The sequence below is a fragment of the Martes martes genome (genome assembly GCF_963455335.1).
Source record: "Martes martes genome assembly, chromosome: 2".
NCBI lineage: Eukaryota > Metazoa > Chordata > Mammalia > Carnivora > Mustelidae > Martes > Martes martes.
In genome coordinates, this window is record NC_137889.1 from 150,384,594 (window position 1) to 150,409,377 (window position 24,784).

The 24,784-nt window shown below is 36.3% G+C and overlaps 2 protein-coding genes across 4 annotated transcripts in view; one reads left to right on the top strand and one right to left on the bottom strand.

Moving 5' to 3' along the window:
* The window catches only part of CC2D2A (coiled-coil and C2 domain containing 2A), a 135,208-nt gene extending 132,480 nt beyond the window's left edge, over positions 1–2,728 (top strand). For all 3 annotated transcript variants that reach the window (XM_080795297.1, XM_080795298.1, XM_080795299.1), the window contains 2 exons: positions 327–504; positions 2,410–2,728. In XM_080795297.1, coding sequence (XP_080651423.1) covers positions 327–504; positions 2,410–2,598 — 367 coding nt within the window. In that variant the 3' untranslated portion in view covers positions 2,599–2,728. The remainder of the gene's footprint in view (positions 1–326; positions 505–2,409) is intronic.
* Positions 2,729–6,550: 3,822 nt separating this feature from the next.
* FBXL5 (F-box and leucine rich repeat protein 5) overlaps positions 6,551–24,784 on the bottom strand; it is a 43,031-nt gene continuing 24,797 nt past the window's right edge. The window contains exons 10-11 of the mRNA XM_080796174.1: positions 13,731–13,879; positions 6,551–7,342 (exon numbers count right to left, since the gene is read on the bottom strand). Of these exons, the coding sequence (XP_080652300.1) occupies positions 7,266–7,342; positions 13,731–13,879 (226 nt within the window). The 3' untranslated portion in view covers positions 6,551–7,265. The remainder of the gene's footprint in view (positions 7,343–13,730; positions 13,880–24,784) is intronic.

Sequence of the window (24,784 nt, forward strand, 5' to 3'; positions counted from 1 at the left end):
TATATATATATATTTAAGGCTTTCAACATGAACTATGCCTAGTGAATGACAACTCTGCCTAAATCCCCACTGCATACAATTGTGTCTTTGTTTACAAAAGCCACAGCTGGGGTGCCTGGTGGCTCAGTGGGTTGAGGCCTCTGCCTTTCGGCTCAGGTTGTGATCCTGGGGTCCTGGGATTGAGCCTTGGGGCTCTCTGCTCAGTGGGGAGCCTGTTTCCTCCACTCTCTCTCTGCCTGCTTGTGATCTCTGTCTGTGAAATAAAGTCTTGGAAAAAAAAAAAAAAGCCACAGCTGCCAAAAACAGAGCTTCTTTTTTATAAACAGGATTGAAAAAATACTAAAAGAAAAAATCATGGACTGGAGGCCACGCCATCTGACTAGATGGAACAGGTACTGTACCTCCGCTCTACGGCACTTCTTGCCGGTGTTAGAAAGAAGTCGAGGAGAAGATGTAGAAGATGACCACAGAGCAGAGCTGCTCAAACAGCTGGGAGACTATCGGGTAAGTACCAGTAGCTCTAAACTAAGCCTGTGGATTTCATTTCAAATTGGAAATTGCATGGTAATGGATTTTGAGAGAAAGTAACGACTTCACTCTCCACAGTACATAGATGAAGCTGCATAGAGTAAAAGATGTAATTCAAAGTTCATCTCAGTAATTAAGCTATTAAACAGCAAAATGCCTCTACAAACTGAAAATGCTTAGACTATGGAATGAAAAGTATCTTTTAATAAAATGCATTGCAAGAGTATTAATATTAAATACAATTAAAACATCTGGCTAAATCATATTAGACTCAACTGTGCATAAAGGTAAAACCAACACCACTCTTGATTAGTTTTAAGGAGATGATTTTATACTAATTGCTTTTTTTTAACATTTTTTTTATTTTAAAATATTCTATTACATAATAGAATATTACATGTTATGAATATTCTATATTCATTATAAGGTATTATTCAATTACATAATAATGAAGCCAATAGCTTTAACTTTCTTCCCCCCAAAAATGTACAAGACTGCCATTTTTTACTTTCATTCCCCATCTCCTGAATATGACATTCAATTGCTTTTCAAAGTACTGCTTATCATCTCTGTATACTTACTGATACGTATGTATGCTATCATAATAGTATGATAGACTATCATAGAAGCTATTACATAATGGTATGATAAATTATTTACTATGTAGAAGAAACTAAATAAACCAAAGACAGACCTCTGACTTATCCTAATAGTGCATCACAGCCCTGAGAGAACAATGAAGACCATGAGTGGATTCAGGGGTCTTTCTCTGACCGCAGGCATTGTTCTGGGCTGAGGATAAATCTAATTGCTTTTCAATGCTAAGAAAAATTCTCATTAGGTATGTCCTCACCACTGTCTGTCAGCAGTGCTACGTGGATAATAAAACCTAGAAAGTAGTCTCAATTAAGGTAGTAAGTCTTGTTGGCTAAACAGCACGAAGTCAAGTTGGACATTTAATTCTATTTACTAAAACGAGGTTTTCAGGGGTGCCTGGGTGGCTCAGTCAGTTGAGTCTGACTCTTGGTTTCAGCTCAGGTCTTGATTGACCGGTCCTGGGATCGCCCCCCCCCACCCCAAGTTGGGTTCTGCGCTCAGTAGGGAGTCTGAAGATTCTCTCCCTCTGCCCATCTTCCACTTGGTCTCTCTCTAAAATAGATGAATAAATCTTAAAACAACAACTAGGTTTTCAGCTAGGATGTCTTCAAGTAACTCAAACAAGTTTGAGCAATAAAAGAATTTATTGGTTTATTTAAGTAAAAGTTAGAGGTGAGTAGCTGTCAGAGCTGTCACTCTTCTGTAAGTCTTCCAACTTGTCCTCTTCTGTGTGATGGCACTGTCCTCACGCTCACTTTTTTCATGGAACCAAATGGCTGGAAGAGCTTCAGGCACGACTCACATCTGCACACATACTGTCCAAAGCAGGAGAGCGCATCTGTGTACCATCATTCCTAGCAAGTTTCCTGAGATTCACTTTGATCACATACCCATCCCTATAGATCAGTCACTGTGGCCATGGGGACAGAATACATTGATTCGGATTAATCTAGATCCCTAGAATTATGTGGGTTACTATGCAAACTAGGTACTATAAAGGAGAGGGAAGGGAATAGTGGAGGGAGGCTGGGTGCTAACAGCTGTCTTATACACCAAGTCAATATGCTAGCAACTGAACAAAAAAGACATGTGGCCCCTCTCCATTTTCTGTATTGCTAATACATAGCTGAATAGAAAAGCAGAACTAAATAAATGACTTTGAGATGCAGAAGGAAGACAAGAATATTAAGAATTGCATATGTTTAAACATGGAGAAAAAAATACAATGAAATCTTCAAGCTTCACAAATGACTACAAATCTTGGTTGTTTTTTTTTTCCTTCAGTTCTCTGGATTTCCCCTGCACATGCCCTATTCTGAACTGAAGCCTCTAATTGAAGCAGTGTACAGCACCGGAGTACATAATATTGATGTTCCTAATGTTGAATTTGCTTTAGCTGTATATATCCACCCATACCCCAAAAATGTTTTGTCTGTTTGGATTTATGTTGCCTCCCTTATACGCAACAGGTAATTTTTTCATTGTGTATTTTTTGAATCTTGTAAAAACTGTAATTAAGGTATGAGAATATTTTTGTGATATTGACATCAGAACAAATTATTTGTAAGTAACGAAATAAAGTATCATTTTCAAAATAAGTATTACTTAGTAGTCGGCCTTGCCTCTTGCCACTCTGACCCCACATTTAACCAAAGCTACCCAGAGTTCCCCCTCACACTAAGAGCTCCCTAACTCTATGCCTTTGTATTTACCTTCTACTTGGAATGCCCTCCTTCTTTGCCTGCCCAGCAGAATACCCATCATACTTTCAAGACCCAGCAAAACAACACAATTTCTCTGGGGGAAGGAACAACTTTGCAATATAAAAATTTTAACACCAAATACCTCTTAAGACCTATCCCATAGGGGCGCCTGGGTGGTTCAGTGGGTTGGGGCCTCTGCCTTTGGCTCAGGTCATGGTCCCAGGATCCTGGGATCAGGCCCCGCATCAGGCTCCCTGCTTGGCAGGGAGCCTGTTTCTCCCTCTCTCTCTGCCTGCCTCTCTGACTACTTGTGATCTCTCTGTCAAATAAATAAAATCTTAAAAAAAAAAAAAGACCTTATCCTATAGAAATACTGAGCAAACATGCACATGTACACGATGTACCCATATATACACACACATACTCCTACTGAAACAATATGGTATTCGCACGGGGGAGTATGTTTAAACATTCACCAAAAGGGAAGTCATTTAAAAAATTAAGACATTGCTATGGACTAAAGGTTTGTCTCCCCCACAAAATTCCTATCTTTTTTTTTTTTTAAAGATTTTATTTGACAGAGATCACAAGTAGGCAGAGAGGCAGGCAGAGAGAGGAGGAAGCAGGTTCCCTGCCGAGCAGAGAGTCCGATGCGGGGCTCAATCCCAGGACCCTGGGATCATGACCTGAGCCGAAGGCAGAGGCTTAACCCTCTGAGCCACCCAGGCGCCCCACAAAATTCCTATCTTGAAACCCAACTATGCAATGGTTTTTGGAGACTGGTCTTTTGGGAGGCAATTAGCTTATGAGAGTGGAGGCCCTGTGTTGGGATGAATGCCACTCTAAGAAGAGACAGGAGAGAATTTGCTTCCTTTCTTTAGGCCATGTCTGGATACAATAAGAAGATGGCCCTCTGCAAATGAGAAAAAGAGCTCTCACCAGAAACCAGATCCACCAACACCTTATCCCTTGACTTCCCAGCCTCCAAATATAGGAGAAATAAATGTTTGTTGTTTAAGCCACCAAGTGTATGGTATTCTGTTAACGGCAGCCTAAACAGACTAAGACAAACACAGGTACTACTATACTAAGCCATTAAAAGGTATTAAATATATGTGCTGACATGGAAGATGTACACAAAACAGAAGTACATAAAGCAGGATTTCTTAATAGAAGCACTACTGACATTTTAGGCCTTTTTTTTTTTTTCTTTTTTTGGTGGAGGGCTGACCTGTTCATTAGAGGATGTTTAGCAGCATCCCTGACCTCTCCCCACTAGATGTCAGTGGCATCCTTTCCCTCTGCCAAATTTTGACGACCAAAATGTTTCCAGACATTGTCTAATGTCCTCTATGGGATAAATTGACTCCAGCTAAGAACTAGCGATATAACTAGAATCTGATCTCACTTTTAAAAAACAAAACATAGGGGTGCCTGGGTGGCTCAATGGGTTAAAGCCTCTGCCTTCGGCTCAGGTAATGATCCCAGGGTCCTGGGATTGAGTCCCGAGTCAGGCTCTCTGCTCAGCAGGGAGCCTACTTCCCTTCCTCTCTCTCTGCCTGTCTCTCTGCCTACTTGTGATCTCTGTATGTCAAATAAATAAATAAAATCTTAAAAAAATAAATAAAAATAAAAAATAAAAAACAAAACATAACGCCAGAGGGCCCAAATTAAGCAAAACATTCACCTTTTACTTTATTCCCTTATGCTTTCCTCTATCCGATTATATTATAGTTATGTGTTTGCATGCCTCTGATACCTCAACTATGAATTCTTTGTCAAGGGAGAGTTCAAGGACTGACCTGTAACAGTCATTACCAGGATTACAAGGTATCCATGAACGAGTTACTTAACCCCTGTGCTACCTATTTTCCCCACAAGTAGGATCAGAATGATCACATTACTTCCTCTCACTGTTTCAACAAGTCAGTATATGTAAGTATAGGTACTTAGAATACTGCCCAGCGCTGAGTACGTGATGTCTGTCAGGGACCCCATGGCAGTTCGCATAACTTATATTTTAGTCTAAGAATGAACAGTTCCAAAAACTCATTAAATCAATCATAAAACCAAGGTAAATTTAAACCAAGTATTTATAGTGTTTCATCAAATACTAACTATACTCTGACGTTAATGTATAAAAATTAAATGGGTGTTGATGTTGTCTATCTCCCCCATGCAACTAGAGAAAAAGAGTAGAAAACCGTGAGTCTTGAGGACAATGTGCTGACACACCAAAGTGAGTGTAGTCCGAGGCCTCCGAGGCCGCCGAGTCCTACTGAATGGTTCGCTAATATCAAGCACCACCGGACAAAGCAAAAGGGAGGCACCTCAATCACCTGGTACTCCTCTGGATACCCTGCTCAAATTAGTTAATGTAAAAGGGTAACATTTAAGTCAACTCCTGAAACATCACTGAATCATTATCAAGATTTCTCCCCCAAAATATTATACTGTTTTGTGACTACACGGAGGAAAAACTTGAGTCCTCACTTGATGACTCAGAGCCAGGAGTCCAGGTGAGTAATTTTATTTACGATTCATGTAAATACAGGTAAGATGAAGTATGGAGCTGGATGGACTTAACTCAGAAAAATTCTTGTAGTTTGTTTTCTTGAAATAGTCCCTGATGTAAGCTTTTCAAATCAACTTTATTAAACACTTAAGGAAATAAAAACACAGTAACTACAAGATAATCAACCTGACAAAATAAAACTTCAGACCCCTTAAGTGCTCACTAAGCTTAGATTTCCTTTCACATTATCCAAGGGAATCAAGAATTCACTTCTTATTTTGTGCTTAGGCCAGACTTTTTTTAAGGAGGCTGGGTCTCACAGTGCCACAAAAGCCACAACTACTTACACCTAAGAGGCACAAGCTCAAAAGGAAGAAGGTCGCTCACACAGCTGCCTTGTCCAACAAGAAAACATTGTGCAAGTGTCAACTGTGACAGGAGCCAACACTTCAGAGAGAGCCATTAGAAAGGCACCCCCACCCCAGACTTAGTCTCCCTTGGAGTGTTTAATTCAAGTATTAGTGAGACTTAAAACATGGATGGATCTCCCTGTTCATGTTCTCATCAAATGAGTCTTCCTTCATCTTTACACAGCTCTGTCTCAAAGTTTTCTCTTAGCCTGAACTGAAATGGGCTTACCTGTAGTTTGCACCTTTCCTACTCCTCCCCCTCTTACCCTTCCTCTATAGCCATACGACCCTGAACATGCCCAATCTCATCTGATCTTGGAAGCTAAGCAGGGTTAGGCCCGTTTAGTACTTGGATGGGAGACTCCTCCTATCCCTCCATAAAACAAACAAAAGAATACCTGGGACACAAGTAACAAGACTACAAGATTAATTCCTCTTCCACAGCCTTGCACGAAATTTCCTAAAGTAGACAGCATGCTGCTGACTCTTCTCTTCAGGACATAAAATTATATAGAGCATTACATAAAACTGATTCAATATACGATATCTGAATGACAGGTCCCCCCTCCCACTGTCTCTTCACACAGCAATGAAGACAGGCAATACACATTCAAACTCTGACTACTGCACAATTAATTTCAAAAAAGACAATTCAGCTCAACAAAATTAGGTATCTGTCTAAAATTGCCAGGATCATGATTTCAAGGGAGCTCAAAGAAAAATATTTAGTCCTATTTTACACTAACATAAACGTGATTTGAGATTTCTAATGAAATCAAAACACCAAAAGAATTATTTGGTAAAGTCCTCAAAGTAGATTTTATTGATACATATCTTCAAATGATTGTGGAATTTTTAAAAATCCCTCCCAAATTTGACAATTTAGGGACAGTGGTAGGAACCAGGAATATTTGAAGAAAGCAAATACAAATACATTGGTACTTTGCTAGCTCACTGAGCTAACACCAAGAAGCCAATTTATTCTATTATCCTAAAGACTCTTGTATGTGGGTATGTTTGAATTGGCCCTCTGAGAATTGCTCAAACAAAGGAAACATGGAAAAAAGACTGGTTTTCAAAATGTGCAATCTTTGAAAATAAAACTTCAAAAATGTATGTTTGAAAAGATCTGCAAAGCTTGGTACAGTGTTTATATATAAGGAGAATCAATAACCCCACTGACTTTAAAACTCAAATTAATCTAAAAAATACTTTAAATGGCATGGCATTAGTGACATTCTTTTCAAAGCATTCCATTTAAAAGAAAACTGATAAAACTGTTCTCACCCTTATGGAAAGATCTAACCCCTTTCTAAAACAAAAATATGATTTGCAAGAGAAACAACACTGTACAACTGACTGGTAAATTAGGATTTCTGAGGCTGAAGAAATGGGGCCAAAACAAGTCACACTCAAAAAGGGATGGTTAACACAAGAAATGTGCTGTAAGTAAAGTGCATGAAAGGAAGCCTGCTCAGCTAAATGAAGTAGACAAAGGTCAGGAGTCAAGGGTCATTCGCCAGAGCGGCAGCAGGCTCGAAAACCACACTGCAAATTCTGGCATCCGCTGGCGGTATCAGCATGAGGACCTGTATAAAAACAGAGAAATGTGAAAGGAGGAAATTTCTTAGACATCACATGAAAGAGCTAAAACATCTGACTTTTTTTTAAACTAGCAATACATGTATAACTTAGAAGTAAACGTCCCAATTAATAAATAAAAATTAGGCACAAATAAACCAACAGCAGCTCTACTTTAACTGGTCCAAAAGCTAAATGAAAGAAGAAGGGAAAGAAATAATTTTTCAGCAACAATCTTACAAAATAAAAACAAAGATAAAAAGATAACCCACAGAAGCCAGACTGCCGAGCTAACTTAACAACAGATTTCTTACACTCAGAACATCCTTCCTCAAAATATAATTAAGACAAAAACTGCCCTTTCTGTAGATCAGCTAAAGAATCCAGTATAGAGCAATTACAAAAACATTACAGTCAAAACTTAAACTATATAGACATAAACTGAATATGTCTTCCATATCTTTAACAGCTGCAGCCAAAATGGCTAGGGTTAAATGAAATTATCTTCCAGAATTAAGTATATAATGAATGAATAGCTAAATAAACATACCTAAGATGTAATAAAAATTATGATTCAATTACAAAAGAAGAATGCAGCACTGTGGAATAACTGACATTTCATCCCATTCATGTTACGCTGCTCAGACACTACATAAAAGAGCCATTAGGGAACACAGCTAAGAATTAGGAAATATCAAAGCAGCAGTATCATGGTTAAGTTCTCTGAATGAATCACAGTTTTCATAAAGGCAGGCAATGTGCAAAAGGATGCTTTAACTATATGGAAGACTTTCAGTGTGTCTGCACCATGAACAAAGAGCAGTTAATTCGTTCTTTACTCATCAATTAGAACCAAAATCCTTGCATTTGTGAAATATAAAGATCCCATACAAGAAGTACATGAAATGTCATTTTATAGACTATGTCAAACTGATAACTGAAAAAACATAGTACTCTGGATTAATATCTAGTTTAACCCAGAAAACTATTTTTAAATAAGGTTAGTTTTGTTTTTTTAAAGTAACAGTCTGCTGCAAAAGAAGGCATCTGTGCTAATACCAACATAAGGAAATAGCTACTTGCAATGAAATACACAAAACACTTTATTTCCCAGAATTTCCCCTTGTATACCTGACATGTCACACACGAAACATTACAGGCATACTTCTTAGGATATACAATCAATGAAGTATAACGTTCATGTATTTCAATAAAGAAATGATAACATATATATGTATCTTTAAGTAAAAAAAGAAACTAATGAACTTTACAAGCATATGGGAGAATTCAATAGGTTAGGACTTCAGTTATTTTCAAAAATGTATGTTTAATTTTAAAATAGATGTGATGCCTGGGATATGGGGAGCAGGTATGGGAGTGAGCAATGGAAGTAGATCAGCCACACTTTTATAACTGCCAAAGCAAATAATACATGAGGCTTTATTATTCCATGTTTATATATTTAAAATTTTCCATAAAAAAGTCTAAAACATTTCAAATATAAAACTGAATTACCATAAACCCATTTTTATTTAACCAAAATTAAAATCTGTCCTATTTTAAAAAGGCAAAGTTGAATGTGTCAAATATTTAAACAATTCACAAAGTACTATCTGTTATCAATTTCCCTTAAAATAAGACTCCAGGTTAGTCACCTTAACCAAAATCAAAGTAAAATGTCCTAGTACATATCATACAGAAATGTCCTGATAAGGAATCCTATAGTTTGAAACTCTCCCACCGTCAACCTTTGACCAGGTTTTCCTTCTGAACGTATCTTCAGCTTTTTCCTTAGACAGTACTCAACCCTCCATGCCACCTATTCTGAGCTTGTCTTTCTGTACCCCTTAAATGCTGGTTCCTGCTCTGCCTGACAATCACCTAGAGCTTCTTTTCAAGACCTATCCCCCGCCTCACTAGCTAACTGCTCTAACTGACACTCAGTCCCTGTGATGAAATGCCTGAACTGGTGGATTCTGCAAAAATCTATTTCTCAGTATGTAATTCTACTCCAAATTTTTTAGAAAGGAAAAAGACATGGAGACGTTAGACAATTTTCCAACTAAAACTCCCTTAAAATACTTTAAAATTTCTATATTCCTGTTTTTTAAAAGAACAGAAAGGTAAGGAAGAAACTTTACACTGAATTCAACAATAACCTGGGAAAAGTCCTAAGTGATGGCCGAAAGCAATGAAAGTGAAGTATGCTACTAGTTTTAACACAGGAAATATAAGGGAGCCTCAAAGGAGCCAATAAGATCAAGGAAACTATCTAGAGATCCCTATCTTTCCAAATACATATAGCTAGTCACCATCCCCCCAGAAGACAGGCTCAGTCAGTAACCTCAGGTTACTGAGTAACCTGAGGTACTGAGGTACCAGCCTGGCCACTCTGGTCACTCTTTGATCTCAAAGTCTAAAGGATGGTAATAGGAATCACAGAGGAAGAAAAGTGTAGGAATAAAATTATGTGTCCCATATTAGGTTGAAAGTAACCCAATCCTGCTTATCTGTCAGGATCTCCTTATTAACATCACAAAACAAATTCCTCACACTGATATAAAATGTACCCCCTCCTTCAAATATGCACTAGAATATCTGAGGTTTAAGTAGAGAGTGAAGAGAGGAAATTAATACATCAGTGTTTTCAAATCAGAAAGTAGGATCTATCTGGAGAAACCTATGAGGACTTAGACAGTAACTATGATACTATCTCAAAACTATAATCCCACCTTAAGGTCAATTACAGACCAGGTATCTGATCCTCATAGTCATGAAAGTAAGGTCATCCATGAGGAGATTTTATTCTATTAAAGTCCTGGGGCAAAGCAAAAGGGAAGACAACCACCGTTTTTAATTTACGTTAGTCTCATAATGTAGAAAACAGGAGAGAACGGCAATTTCCAAAGCATGAAAATTGTAAGCAATGTTAACAGTGAGACTCTTAAGCATCGTAGAAGGACTGTTCAGAAAAGGGAATAAATGGACAACAGAAAGTGAGGCAGCATTATACAGAAACACGACTAAGATTTGTTATTTTGCCAAGTATCTCAAGCAGACAGCTGTGCTTCCATAGACACTGACAACTCAAAAAGCCATTCTCTTTAAATATTTGACTCATCATCAGCAAATGTCTATCTCAATATAGAACAAAGAATTCAAATGGCTGTAATACATGAGGGCTGAGGGCTAAGTTACATTAAAGAATAATAAAGAAAATAGGAAAATAAAATTGGCATAATCATTAAATAAAAATTTTAAATGCATGTTAAAGATAAAGAAGCATTTTTTAAATATTAGATAAAAGAGCCATAATGTTAACTATAGTTATTTTCCCAAATTTGTATTATTGATTGATTTGTTTTTCCTGGATTTTAAGTATATTATTTATGCTGTATATCTGCACTTACCTTCACTTACCTTTAATTCCTCTTTAACTTAAATTAGAAACATAAGAGAGCAAATCATCTGAGACTTTGTCACCTCCAGAACTATGAGCTAATCTATCTTAATTCATAAATTATACAGACAATGAAATGCAAAATCAGTACAAAATGTTTGCTATCATTGTTCAAGTGTTCCTCAGAGCTCCGAAACTATGCAATTCCACTTAACACTTCTTAAATGACAAAGAAGTTTTTAAATGTTATGGTGAAGAAGCCTTCTTTTATGTTTAAATCTTAAACTTTCTCAATCAAATCACAAATTTAAATGTCATGAGGAATCATTCAGAAGAATAAAACTGGCATTTTTTAATCAGTATTTAGTACAGTATCTTGATCACAGCAGGTAATATTTGAATATCTGATACTAACTTATCTTCTCCAAAATCTTTTAGGAAACAGGTCATTCTGCTTTATTTATCACTCATTATTTAGTTAAGCATATTGTTTATCAGTATTTACTTCTTTTAGTTAATAATCTAGTAGCTAACTATATGAAGCTTTTTTTTTAACAAATACATTTTTAGTTAAATGTTACCCAAATATTTAAGATATAGTTTGTCACCTATGTTCCCTATTATTCTAAGACCATGTATAAAACATACTATTTTCAGAAAAAATAAAAATAAAAAGGGGACCCCATAAGCAGTCATTAAATATTTATTGTACAAATTGAGCTGTAGTAAAAGTTACTGGATCAATCATATCATCTTGCAAAACTGGATACAATGCAACTTTATTCTAACACTTTCTAGGTTGTCCACATATCCTTTTAAGGAAAAAAAATGCCATCAGAGCACTGCTTTAAGAGCAACTGGCTATGGAACTTTAGAACATAAGTTAATATGAAAAATCACCCTATAAAGTTAAGGATTTCCATTTCCCCAAAATCACGTTTTAAGAAGCTGTGAAACGAGACTTAATATTGGATTATACAAGTGCTGTCAATTTCCTTTCAAATCTCTCAAAGTCAGATATCTTCATTAAAATTCATTTATTGAAAATTACCACTCATTTATCAAGAAAAAATCACATTCAACAAAAGGAATGCAGCAGCTCCTTTGGAACACTTTAATATTTATATATTCAAAACCAGTTAAGATGAAATGAATTCTAACATCCTAACAAGATGCAAAAGATTTCAGGTATTTAACTCCATCCCATCACCTAAATTTCAAAAAGTTTTCAAAATTACACAAGCAAAACAAGTAGACAAATCATAAAAATGAACTGAAAATCCAATCTCCCCCACCCTGTAACATCTATATACCCAAATACAAATCTAACAAATTCAGTTGTGATATTCCCACAAGCAAAATCTATGCTGAAATCAACTGTACACAATTTAAGTGCAACATACAAATAAGATGTTTTTCTTATAAAAATAACTGCCTACTAGTTACTTTTCATGATATGTCCTTAAGCCTTAGGAAGTACAACATTGCACCTACAATGACATAACTGCACATTTAAAAAAAAAAAAATTCCCATCTCAAATTCACTGCATCTACAAAAGCAGCAAATGGTTCATGGAAGCAATCAAACTGGTTTTGTATGCTTAACAGGTTGCAACTAAAATGACATTCATTTTCACCATTCCTGGATTATATGCTGAAGGCGAGAGAGCAAAGAAATGCTCCTTCTTAGTGTTGCAACTTCAAGAACAAGGGAGGTCATCTCCCGTATCACCCATGTTATGCCAGAAATAAAAGAGCTGCAATCTCCTGTCTCTTTTTATGTATTTAAGGAAAACCTAATCGCCCAGATATAGCAATTTGCTAACTTCTCTGCCTACAGGTATGTCATTAAAGAGACCATTCCTCCAGTCTTCCTGGTTCCTTTCAACTGTTCTCCCTGAGAGAAACTCAGGTGATTTTCTTGTCATCTTAAGATAACTTGGGCTTTCAAAGAAAACAGCATATGGTGTAAAAAAGACAGCTGCATGGTAGAGTCTGAACCATGTAAATGTTTTTCCAGTTATAAATACAGGGAATTTATTTGCTTACTAATAACTGAGGAGCTTTTTATGCCTCTAGAAACTTCAGTTTCTACCAGTGACTATCAAAAGCCCAGAAGGGCCCTGAATGTACCTTGAAAAAAACATATGCAGGGTAAGGATAGGTTTAAGAAACAAAACAATCAATAAATATTTATCCAATGATTGTTTTAAGTAGGTTCAGCAATCAATCTCCAAAATAGTATAGGAATTTTAGTCATGTCTAAGGCATCTCAGCCTCTTCCCCAATACCACTCCCCCACCTCAATCTTCCATGAGACTGATTTGAAACCAGACCCAGGATCCCCAAGAAGTTCCCATTACCGAAGTCCTCCCTTCTCAACTGCACTTTTTTTTAAAGTCATGTTACAAGAAATCTGAGCCATCATCCCTAAGAAATTGGTATATCTAGAACATCAATACCTCTAAATTGTTCATGAATGCTGTATCACTCTAGAAGAATTTCCCAAAACTTTATAAGAACTTTAATATTTCTAGGGGAGCCGAGGTGGCTCAGTTGGTTAAGCATCTGCCTTTGGCTCAGGTCACGGTCTCAGGGTCCTGGGATCAAGACCTGCATTGGGCTCCCTGCTCAGCAGGGAGTCTGCTTCTCCCTCTCCCTCTACTTCTTCTCTCTCTCTAACAAATAAATAAAGTCTTAAAAAAAAAAAAAGAATTTTAGTATTCTTACAACTTGCCATTTACATAGCTCAAAAATCTGGCAGAATATATACTTGAAATACCTATCTGAAAAAAAAAAACTTACCTTTATAGAAGCTAATTAATGAAAACATACATGATTTTTAAATTTTATCAAATGTAAAGAATTCTCTGAAAGTAAAAAAGTTTGGTAATTAGAAATCTAGAAAATTAAACAAAAACCCTAAGAACCATGAGAACTGTCAAAAAATTTTAAATCCATTCCTTCAAAATTATCTCATTATTAAAAGGCATTACCGTTAATGTTGTCACAGTAGTAAAAGTATTCATCATTTAGAGAAGGACATGCTGAAACCAAATCCTGCAGGCCTGCACCAGTTACAGTAAGACAACCAGAGAGATTAAGGTGCTCCAAATAAGGCAGCCCTCCTCCCAGAGTCAAAACCCTGTAAGAGAAGAAACCCAACAATTAGAATATATTATTCTATGAAAATTTATGTATTCCTATGGCCCACTGGACCACTATTAACAAATCTTTCAATTTGGTAATGAGGAAATTCAAGAATTTCTATAAAACATAGTAACTAACCTCATCCTTAGGTAGCAATACATTTAACTGAGAAAAACTTCCTACATTTTTCCTTAAGGACATTCCATAAACAAGTCTATGAAATTTCTCTTTATAAGAATATTACAGCAACTCAATTCTTAGAAGAAGTACTGAATCTTGGAATTGTCATCTTCATTCTCCTACAGGTTGTCTAAATAAAAATTATCAAGAAAATTACTGACCAATTTTGGCAGTTCCTCAGAGTTAGCATTAGCATTTTGCATTTGACCCAACACTTCCTCTCCTAAGTGTACACACAAGAGAACTGAAAAAATATGTTCACATAACTTGCAAACAAATATTCATAGCAGCATCATTCATAATAACCAAAAAGTGGAAACAACCCAAATTCCAACTAATTAAAATGGATAAACATACATTATAAAGCATAAAGTACTCATATTATTACCACATGAATGAACCTTGAAAACATTATGCTAAGTGAAAAAAGCCAGACACAAAGGCCACATACTGTATGATTCTATTTATATGAATATCCAAAATAGGCAGAATAGGCATAGAGACAGAAAGCAGATTAGTAGTTGCCAGGGGCCCAGGGCAAAGAGGAATAAGGAGTAATTGCTAAAGAGTAGAGGGTTTCCTTATGGTATGATGAAAATGTTTTCTGAATCAGTGGTGATGCCTGCCAATCCAATAAATCTACTGAAATCACTGATTTGTATAACTTCAAAAGGATGAACTTAACGGTAAGTGAATTACATGTCAGTAAAAATGAAAACCTAATGGCTGAAAACCTAATGGCATATCCTAGAAGAATAAAAACATTAATATAAATAGATAAAATGAAAAGTTAGCTAAAATTACAATGGCAGAGCTGAAAAATATCAAGAACAAAACTGAGAACATCATTTTTCTGTACAATATATAAAGCAATATTACAATGGCAAAACTGTGAAAACTGGAACAGTCTATCTTAAAAGGGATGTCAAGAGACTAACAATACAATAAATTTAGTTAAAAAAATTAACATGATTGTGCAGGTACAGGAAAATTAGGAAGTTAAGTAAAAGTATATAAATTACTGAGATTTTTTAAAACTATGGAAATACTTCTATATTCCATAAAGGACTGCTGACTAGCAAAAACTAGAAAGGGACATTTTAAAGTTTTGTAACTACATATTTAAAAGAAGAAACTGATCTATTAAAAAAAAATTATCAGGGCAGGTGGGTTATTCAGTCAGTTGAGCATCTAAGTCTTGAATTTGGCTCAGGTTATGATCTCAGCATCATGGGATCATACCCTGCATCAGGCTCTAAGCTCAGCAGGGAGTTTACTGGGATTCTCTCTCTCCCTCTCCCTGTACCCCTCCCCCTGCTCATGCTCACTTGCTCTCATCTCTCTCAAATAAAAAATTCTTAAAAAAAAAAAAATCAAAACTCCAAGCCCCAAGGGAGATTTAAATGCATACATCCCCTTACATTTTGACTGAAAAAAAAAAAATTGATTTAAACTAATTTTTTTTTTTAATCATAAATTATCTTGAGCCATCCCTTCAGATTTCAAATTAACAACAGTGACAGTTCAGGAACTCAGTGGCTTGACTGGACCACAGCAGTTAGAGACACTGGTCTTTAAAGGAAGACAGTACAAAGTTTAAAGTTAATTATTTTTCTCCTATAAAGCTGAATAGCTCATAATAAAAAATAATAAACAGCTTTTAAAAAGTGGTCTCAAGGCACCTGGGTGGCTCTGTTGGTTGAGTGGACTCTTGATTTCAGCTCAGGTCATGATCTCAGCATCATGAAAGCAAGCCTGGCACCAGGTTCCATGTTCAGTGCCATGTCAGCTTGAGATTCTCTTCTCTCTTTCCTTCTCCCTGCCCTGCTCCTCTCCCTGCTCACATTCACTCTCTCTCTCACTCTAAATAAATAAAATCTTTTTTTTTTTTTTTAAGATATATCTATTCACGGGGCGCCTGGGTGGCTCAGTGGGTTAAGTCTCTGCCTTCAGCTCAGGTCATGATCTCAGGGTCCTGGGATCGAGCCCCGCATCGGGCTCTCTGCTCGGCAGGGAGCCTGCTTCCCCCTCTCTCTCTGCCTGCCTCTCTGCCTACTTGTGACCTCTCTCTGCCAAATAAATAAAAAATCCTTAAAAATATATATATATCTATTCACTTGAGAGACAGTGTGTGTGTGAGCAGAACGGGGATGGGGAAGGCACAAAGGTAGAGAAAATCTCAAGCGGACTCCCAGCTGAGAGCAGAGCCTGACCTCATGACCCTGAGATCGTGACCTGAGCCAAAATCAAGAGTTGAACACTCAACTGACTAAGCCACCCAGGAGCCCCTAAATAAATAAAACCTTAAAAGAAAAAAAAAAAGTGGATCTGGGAGGGAAAAAAAGTGGTCTGAAAAGATCTCAGAAGCTATTTCTGAGATGCAGAGGCTGCTCCATTTCCTAAAATTTAAAATTTTCAGCACACTAAGGACAGACTGCATGGAATATAAAACTTCTTTTCACAGCATACTTGAAGAAAAAACTTGGGCAGTCAGTGCCCTCACTGAGCTTAATGGGAAATCAAACAAATCAAAAATAAATATGCAATTATAATACCATATGATGGTCTCCTGGAACATACAGAAGGGCACTGATGGGGGAAGGAGGGGAGTCCAAAAAGGTTTCCTATAAGAAGGGACATTAATTTTTTTTTAAGATTTCTTATTCATTTGACAGACAGTGGGAGCACAAATAGGGGGAGCAGCAGGCAGAGGGAGAGGAAGGCGGCGGCTCCCCACGGGAGCAGAGAGTCCAACTCTGGGCTCCATCCCAAGACCCTGGGATCATGACCTCAGCTGAAGACAGACAATTAAACAACTGAGCCACCCAGGCACCCCAAGAAGAGACATTTAAACTGTGATAGAAACAAACAGAAGTTAGCCAATAAATGTATGTTACAGACAGAGCAAATTCAAATGCCTAAGGATGAGAAATATGGTGCCTTGAAGAAAGTGAAAATAGTTGAATATGGCTACAAAAAGGATGGCTCTGTGTGTGTGTCTGTTTGTGTGTGAGAGAGAGACATTTGTCTCTTGTCTTTCCTTGGTGGGGGTGAGGATGTGACCAAGTAAAAATTTAGAGATTTAAGAAGATAAAAAGATATAAACTACAGAAGTAAGCAAGGGCCAAGAATTTGGACCTAACCAAAGTGTAACAAAACTCACTGAAAGGTTTAGAAAGAAAAGTAATAACAAGTTAAAAAAATGCATTCAAGGAAGATCACTCAAGTCTACCTTTTATCACCAATGCCCAAGTATGTCAGACACAAGCCTAAACAGTAAAATCCAAGATGAGTAAAATACAGGTTCTGTCCTCAACTTAAGGAAAGAAACACTAAACCAAGTATTGGCAATACATGCAGTAAGAAAAAAAAGTTATAGAAATATATATAAGATATACAGAAATATTACAGAGCAGGGAATAATTCAAAAGTAGTAATCTTGGGGCACCTGGGTGGCTCAGTGGGTTAAGCCTCTGCCTTCAGCTCAAGTCATGATCTCAGGGTCCTGGTATCAAGCCCCACATCGGGCTCTCTGCTCGGCAGGGAGCCTGCTTCCCCCTCTCTCTGCCTGCCTCTCTGTCTACTTGTGATCTCTCTCTGTGTCAAATAAGTAAATAAAATCTTTTTTAAAAAAGTAGTAATCTTTAAAGAAACGGAACAAAATCCAGAATTCATCAATGTATAATTCACACTATCTGGTATCACATGACATACTAGACATTCAAAGAATGAGGGAAAAAATCAATCAATAGAAACAGACCAATAAATGATAATGATGGGATTAGTAAACAATGACTTTACAAAAATGCATACAAACTCTGGAGAAAACACTAAATACATGAGGTACTAGTCAACAAGAGAAACAGAACAAGATACTAAAAAGTACTTAATAAATCCAAAAGAAGTCAGGAAAAGACAAAAGAAGAAGAAAAGGTAAAACAAGAGAAAAACAAACAGCACAATGATAGGCATAAAAATAACCGTAACAATAATTATGTTAAATGTAAACAGCCTAAATAAATTAATTAAATGACAGGGAGTATCTGACTGAATTTTAAAAAGCAAGACCTAACAATAATATATGCTATCTGCAAAAAATTGAAGAGTAGTTGCCTTGGGGTCAAGGAGAGAAAGAGTAGTGCATAACAAAACAATAATAGCAACGTGAGGGGGCCAAAGAAGGTTGAGAATTTAAATAAGAGGCTACTTTTAATCAATAACAGCCAAGATTTCATTCCTACAAAAACCTGGAAACACTGCACTGAGACTATGCATGACACTATCTGTTCCTTAAGGCTTCAATTTACTTTACAATATTGATTTTTCAGGGCACCTGGGTGGCTCTGTCACTTAAGTGCCTGCCTTCAGCTCAGGTCACAATCTCAGGGTCTTGGGATCCAGGTCCACATTGGGTTCACTGCTCCACAGGAGGTCTGCTTCACCCTCTTCTTCCGCCCCTCTCACTGCCCACTGTGCTCATAGTCTTTCCCCCACCATCTCCCTCCCTCAAATAAATAAAAATCTTTAAAAAAAAGTACTGATTTTCAATCTACATTCTCATAGTCAATGCTCTTGTAACAAGCCCCATATAACCAATCTGCCAAAACGCATGCTACCCCATCCCTAAATAGAACATAATGATTAATGCAGAAGGACTGAAAGCTCCCAATTAGCCCCTCTGTTCCCATATACTAAGTTGTATGCACATGTGAGTTTTATTTGTTCTCAAACCCACTGACACCAATTGTAGTTACTATTGCAACTGATCACTTGAAATAATTTTTATTACTATTATTTTTTAAGGAGACTCCACACCCAGTGCACAGCCAGTGAAGGGCCTCAACTCACAACCGGAGATCAAGACCTGAGCTAAGATCAAGAGTCAGATACCTAACAAAATGAGCCACCCAGGCACCCCAAAATGAAGTAATTTTTAAACCAACATAATGAATACAAAAGAATTATGCCTTGGAGGGAAGTGGGGATGGAAACTTATAGTCAAATAAAGCCCTATAATTCTGCTTTTACTTTTTTTGCATTTTTTATTTAAATTGAATTGATTACCATATAATGTATTAGTTTCAGATGTAGAGTTCAGGGATTCATCAGTCTTATATAATACTTACTGCTCATTATATCATGTGCCATCCTTAATGTCCATCACCCAATTACCTCATCCCTCACCCCCACCCCCTCTATAATTCTGCTTTTAGATGAAATATGTCCCCCTCCTAGCATTTTCCAAAGCTTATCAGGAAGTTTCTAAATCCTTTTTCACTAAAAGCAAATAGAAGATACCTCTTAATTATAGTCATCAAAATTCTGACTCCCTTGCTGGGGAGTGGGAGTGGGGAGGGATAGGGTGGCTGGGTTATGGACATTGGGGAGGGTATGTGCTATGGTGAGTGCTGTGAAATGTGTAAGCCTGATGATTCACAGACCCATACACCTGGGGCAAATAATACATTATATTTAAATTTAAAAAACATTATATTTAAATTTAAAAAATAAATAAATAATTCTGACTCTCTTTGAAATAGATTTTTAATTATACAGATTTTTTTAATAAACTGACTTATTTAAAAATACCCCAATAAAACTAAGAAAACATAGGAAAACTGCCACTTGCTCAGATATCACTGCAGCTCTGAAATATTACAAAAGGGTATAGGTGTTATTTCATTCTTTGAATGATAAAACTGGTCATGCTGAAAATACAACTGAGGGCACATGGGTGGTTCAGTCAGTTGAGTGACTCTTGATTTCAGCTCAGGTCTTAATCTCAGGTTAGTAAGTTTGGGCCCTACCATACACTTAAGGATGGGTGTGAAGCCTATTTAAAACTTAAAAAACAACAAAAGTGGCAACAGCTCTTTCTGCCCACAGGTCCTGTCCCCAAATAAAATCACTTTTTGTACTCCCTCTCAAAAAAACCCACCACTAGCGCCTAGGTGGCTCAGTGGGTTGAAGCCCCTGCCTTCCACTCAAGTCATGATCCCAGGATCCTGGGATCGAGCCCAACATGGGCTCTCTGCTCAGTGAGGAGCCTGCTTCCCCCTCTCTCTCTCTGCCTGCCTCTCTGCCTGCTTGTGATCTCTGTCTGTCAAATAAATAAAGAAATAAATTTTTTTTAAAAAGTGTTTAAAAAAGAAGTCTTTAAAAAAAAAAAAATCCCACCACCACCACCACAACAAAAGTAAAAACAAAGAATTTTAACTTAAAAATTTTAAAAATTAGAAAAAAGGAACACACAACTGAAGCGTGCCTGCCTGGCTCATCAGAAGAACAGGCAACTCTTGATCTCAGGGTTTTGAATATAAGCTTCAGAGTGGGTGTAGAGATTACTTAAAATAAACTAAAAAAAAGGAAAAAGAAAAAAAAACACAACTGAATAGAGCTACAGATATGTTTTAATAAGGTACAGTGGTAATAAAAAAGATAATGGTATTGGAAATGAATTATATGGAAATGAATTATTAGGAACCAAAAATTCCTAATTCTTTAAAACCAAGTTACATTCAAAAAAAACAAAAAACAAAAAACCAAGTTACATTCAAAAACAACTAAAACCATTATCAGGAATACATATATAAAAATACAATAAAAAAACTTTAAAAAGGAATGAGAATATGGTCGTCTTACTTTGTATTGCTTTAACTACAATCTATGCACTTGAATTTGAACAAAAAGAAAATTAATGGAATGATGCACAGCAGTCAAGCCATAGCAACAGCAGTTACCTCAGGGGAAAATACTCTTGGTACACGCCTTCTGAAAGATTTTTGTGATCATCTCATATTAAGTATCTCTTGTAATGGCAGGGAAGTATTAGGTTTTGTGCTGGATAAATTCTTCATTATAACATATCTGATATCCAATTTTTAAAGAGTCTGGTAATATTCAAATCTACAGTTGACCCCTGAACATTGCAGAGGTAAGCACACCAACAATCCCCACCTTGTGCAACAGAAAATCCAAGCGTAACTTCTGACTCCCAAACACTTAACTACTAGTAGCCTACTGCTGACTGGAAGCCTTACCCATAACATAAACAGTCAACTAACACATATTTTGTATGTTATATGTAATATATACTGTCTTCTTACAATATAAACATGTAATCAATTTCCAAAGGCTCATGTCAAAGATAACTAAGCAATCATTACACAGCTACTACTATTTATTGAAAATCTACTATGTGTCACCTATTCACCCTATATAAGGCTAGCTTAAGTATTTTACACAAAGCCAGTTATGTAGGAAAAAAAAACAGTATCAACCTACACCAAGTCTGTCTGGCCCCAAAGTCAGTGAACCATGGTATTTTCTCCAACATTTTTCATAAGAACACATAACATAACAGAGCTCTAAGTGGGTCCCATAATACATAACAGAATCTAGGAGCCAAGAAGAGCTACATCTCTGAGCTAATGAATGCTTTACCTCCACCCTTCCATTCTCCAGGAAGAAAGAGATTAATTTAGTTTACTAAAGATTGTAGTAACAAAAAGAAAAAACGAGAGAAAATAAAATACAGAACTTCTCCTAGGTAGTTTCTTTATAACTTAAAAAAGCAGTACAAGTACAACTTACAGTTCTAGCAAGAAGTATGAAAGTGCCTCTGTGTTATCAAATTTTAAAATACTTGCCAAATTCTGTAAGTGAAAATTGTATCTTACAAAATTATAATTTTATATTTTCCTTATTATAAATGAGATCAAGTGTCTTTTCATATTTTCAGGAGTTAAATATTTGTATGTCATTTTCTGTAATTTGCTTTTTCATGTGCTTTGCAAATTTTCAACTGTTTTCGATTATTTTCTTATTAATTGGTATGAATGTTTCCACATTAGGAAAACAAATACTTTGTGATATAAGTTGCAATTTTTCCCCCATTTGTCACTTGCCTTTTATTTTTTTCTTCAGGCAGAAAAACTGTATTTTATATAGCTGAATTTACCAATATGTTACTTCAAGGCTTCTAGAGTTGTCTGCAATGGTTAACAGGTCTTCACCATTCTGAGATTATAAAAGAACTCTATGTGCTTGAGTTTTTTGCCACTAATACTTTATGATTAATTTTTCATTTATAATTCTTTGATCCATCTGGAATTTATTGTATATGAGGCAGGAATCCAAATTTATGTTTTTTTTTCAAAATGGCTTATTATTGACTTAGTTTAATTTACTTAGTAACTCATATATTTTTTTACTTAAATTGACGAGCTCTCTTTATCAAACGAAAAGAATGCTTTATAGATTTAGATGCATTTTCTATTCTTTTTTTTCTAGTTATAAGCACATACCACTCTGTTTCCATATAGTTAGTTTCATAATGTGGTTTAATAAATTACAAAGGCACTATTTATTATGATTTTTTCCTAGAATTTTTGTCTGTATTTGGCCAACCAACTGATAATATTGGGAGCTTTGACTTCGTTATGTTGTTGGCTTTTTCTATTCAAGAATATGGCAGAACTTTGCTTGTTTAAATGAAAATCTTCTTCTGTGTTGTTCAGTATTTTAAAGTTTTCTTCTTATAGATGGTGTCCATTACTTGTTAAGCTTGTCTTTAGTACTTCAGCTATTTTGTTGCTTCTATTAAAGTTTTGTTTTTTTTTTCAAAAAAAAAAAAAAAAAAAAAGGCAGTACAAGTAGATCATGCTCAAAGACCAAAAATTCTAAACTCTGGCTATTCAATTCCGATACAACTCAGCAGTGCTTTTTGTAAAACTTAAGGCTATATAATGGCACTAAATTACTTCAACAGATACTCTACATTTTCCAAAAATTCCCAATATAAAACCATGACTCATTTTAAGTTAAAAAGAGAAAAGAAAATCCTAAATGATAAAATAATAATAAATGTAATTCTGTGCCCCTTGAAGATTTTAGTAGGCCAAATTCTAATATTAATGCCAATAAATTAGTATAGAATTATTTTCTGAGGAATTTGAGAAGCAGGGCAGGGGGTCTGGGGGATAGGGAAGGAAAAAATGAAACAAGCTGGGATCAAGACCCAGGGTCCTGGGATTCAGCCCCACATCAGGCTCTCTGCTCAGAGGGGAGCCTGCTTCCTCCTCTCTCTCTCTGCCTGCCTCTCTGTCTACTTGTGATCTCCATCTGTCAAATAAATAATAAAATCTTTTAAAAAAAGGGGATGGCACCTGGGTGGCTCAGTGGGTTAAAGCCTCTGCCTTCAGCTCAGGTCATGATCCCAGGGTCCTGGGATCGAGCCCCACATCGGGCTCTTTGCTCGCCAAGGAGCCTGCTTCCCCATCTCTCTCTCTGCCTGCCTCTCCGCCTACTTGTGGTCTCTGTATGTCAAATAAATAAATTAAATCTAAAAAAAAAAAAAAAAAAGATGGGCTCAAGAGGGAGACAAACCATTAAGAGGCTCTTAATCTCACAAAACAAACTGAGGGTTGCTGGGGGGGTAGGGAGAGGATGGTTGGGTATGGGTATGGAAGGGTATGTGCTATGGTGAGTGCTGTGAAATGTGTAAGCCTGATGATTCACAGACCTGTATCCCTGGGGCAAATAATATATTATATGTTAATAAAAATTTAAAAATTAAACAATTAAAAATTTTTTTAAAACTCTTTACAAAGATCACTTTTCTGATAACTTCCCTATAAATTTAAAATAGGATTTTAACTGCAAACATTTTTATAAATTATTAAACCATGTGGGTACATTTGAAATACATACCTTTTTTAAGGACCTTGCTTCTTAAAGAAAGAATACAGAAGGCTACTCAAAAAATAATTTTTCTGCTCTTCTACCTTCCACTTATATATCACCAATCTACTTTTATAAACTTACATCCTACTATCACCCAGTACGTATCATTCACCACAACCAAACTGGAATACCAAGTCTCTAAACATTTACTGAGTCCAACTTAATCTGCTAAAGATCATACCGACAAGAAAAGAAGAATACTAGGCTTCATGTTGGATGAATTTTCATTGTTTAACATGTCTATCATCCCATTATTAAAGAACCTTAATAAAATTCAAGTCTATTACAAGGTAAAAGAGAAAACACATAAACAAATTTCCAAAAGTTCCTATCAAACATAATGAAATAATTATTGCACATTAATAATGCTGAGAACAGCCATAACAACAAAATAACCTAACAACAATTACAATAGCGCTTTACTACTGTGTGTACTGTGTGCTCAAGTAATCCTCACTGCTTGGAATGAATGGTGTCTTCTCCCACTGTCACCTATCAAAATCCTTCATTTTTCTTCAAGATTCAATTCAGTGTCATTTCTTTTTTTCTTTCTGTTTTTTTGGTTTTTGGGTTTGTTTGTTTGTTTGTTTTTAAGCAGGTGCTCCCTCCATGTCCAACATGGGGCTTGAACTCACAACCCTGAGATCAAGAGTCAGATGCTCTGGTGACTGACCCAGCCAGGCACCCTTCTTCATTAAATTTCCTGATCATTTACTACAACTGAATGAGAGATGTCTTCTCTCTATCTCCTTTGATACCCACAGAATCTCTATATGACACCCCTTAAAGAGTATACACAGATAATACACGGCAATGGAATATGGTATATTTTATTTTCTTCTCTGTCACAAGCCCTTGAGGGAAAAACTATCCTATTTTTCATCTACTAAAGCATCTTGGAAAATTTGTAGGCATTTGCTGACTATTGATTAAACTCAACATTCTGGGTGCCTGGGTGGCTCAAGTTAAGTGTCTG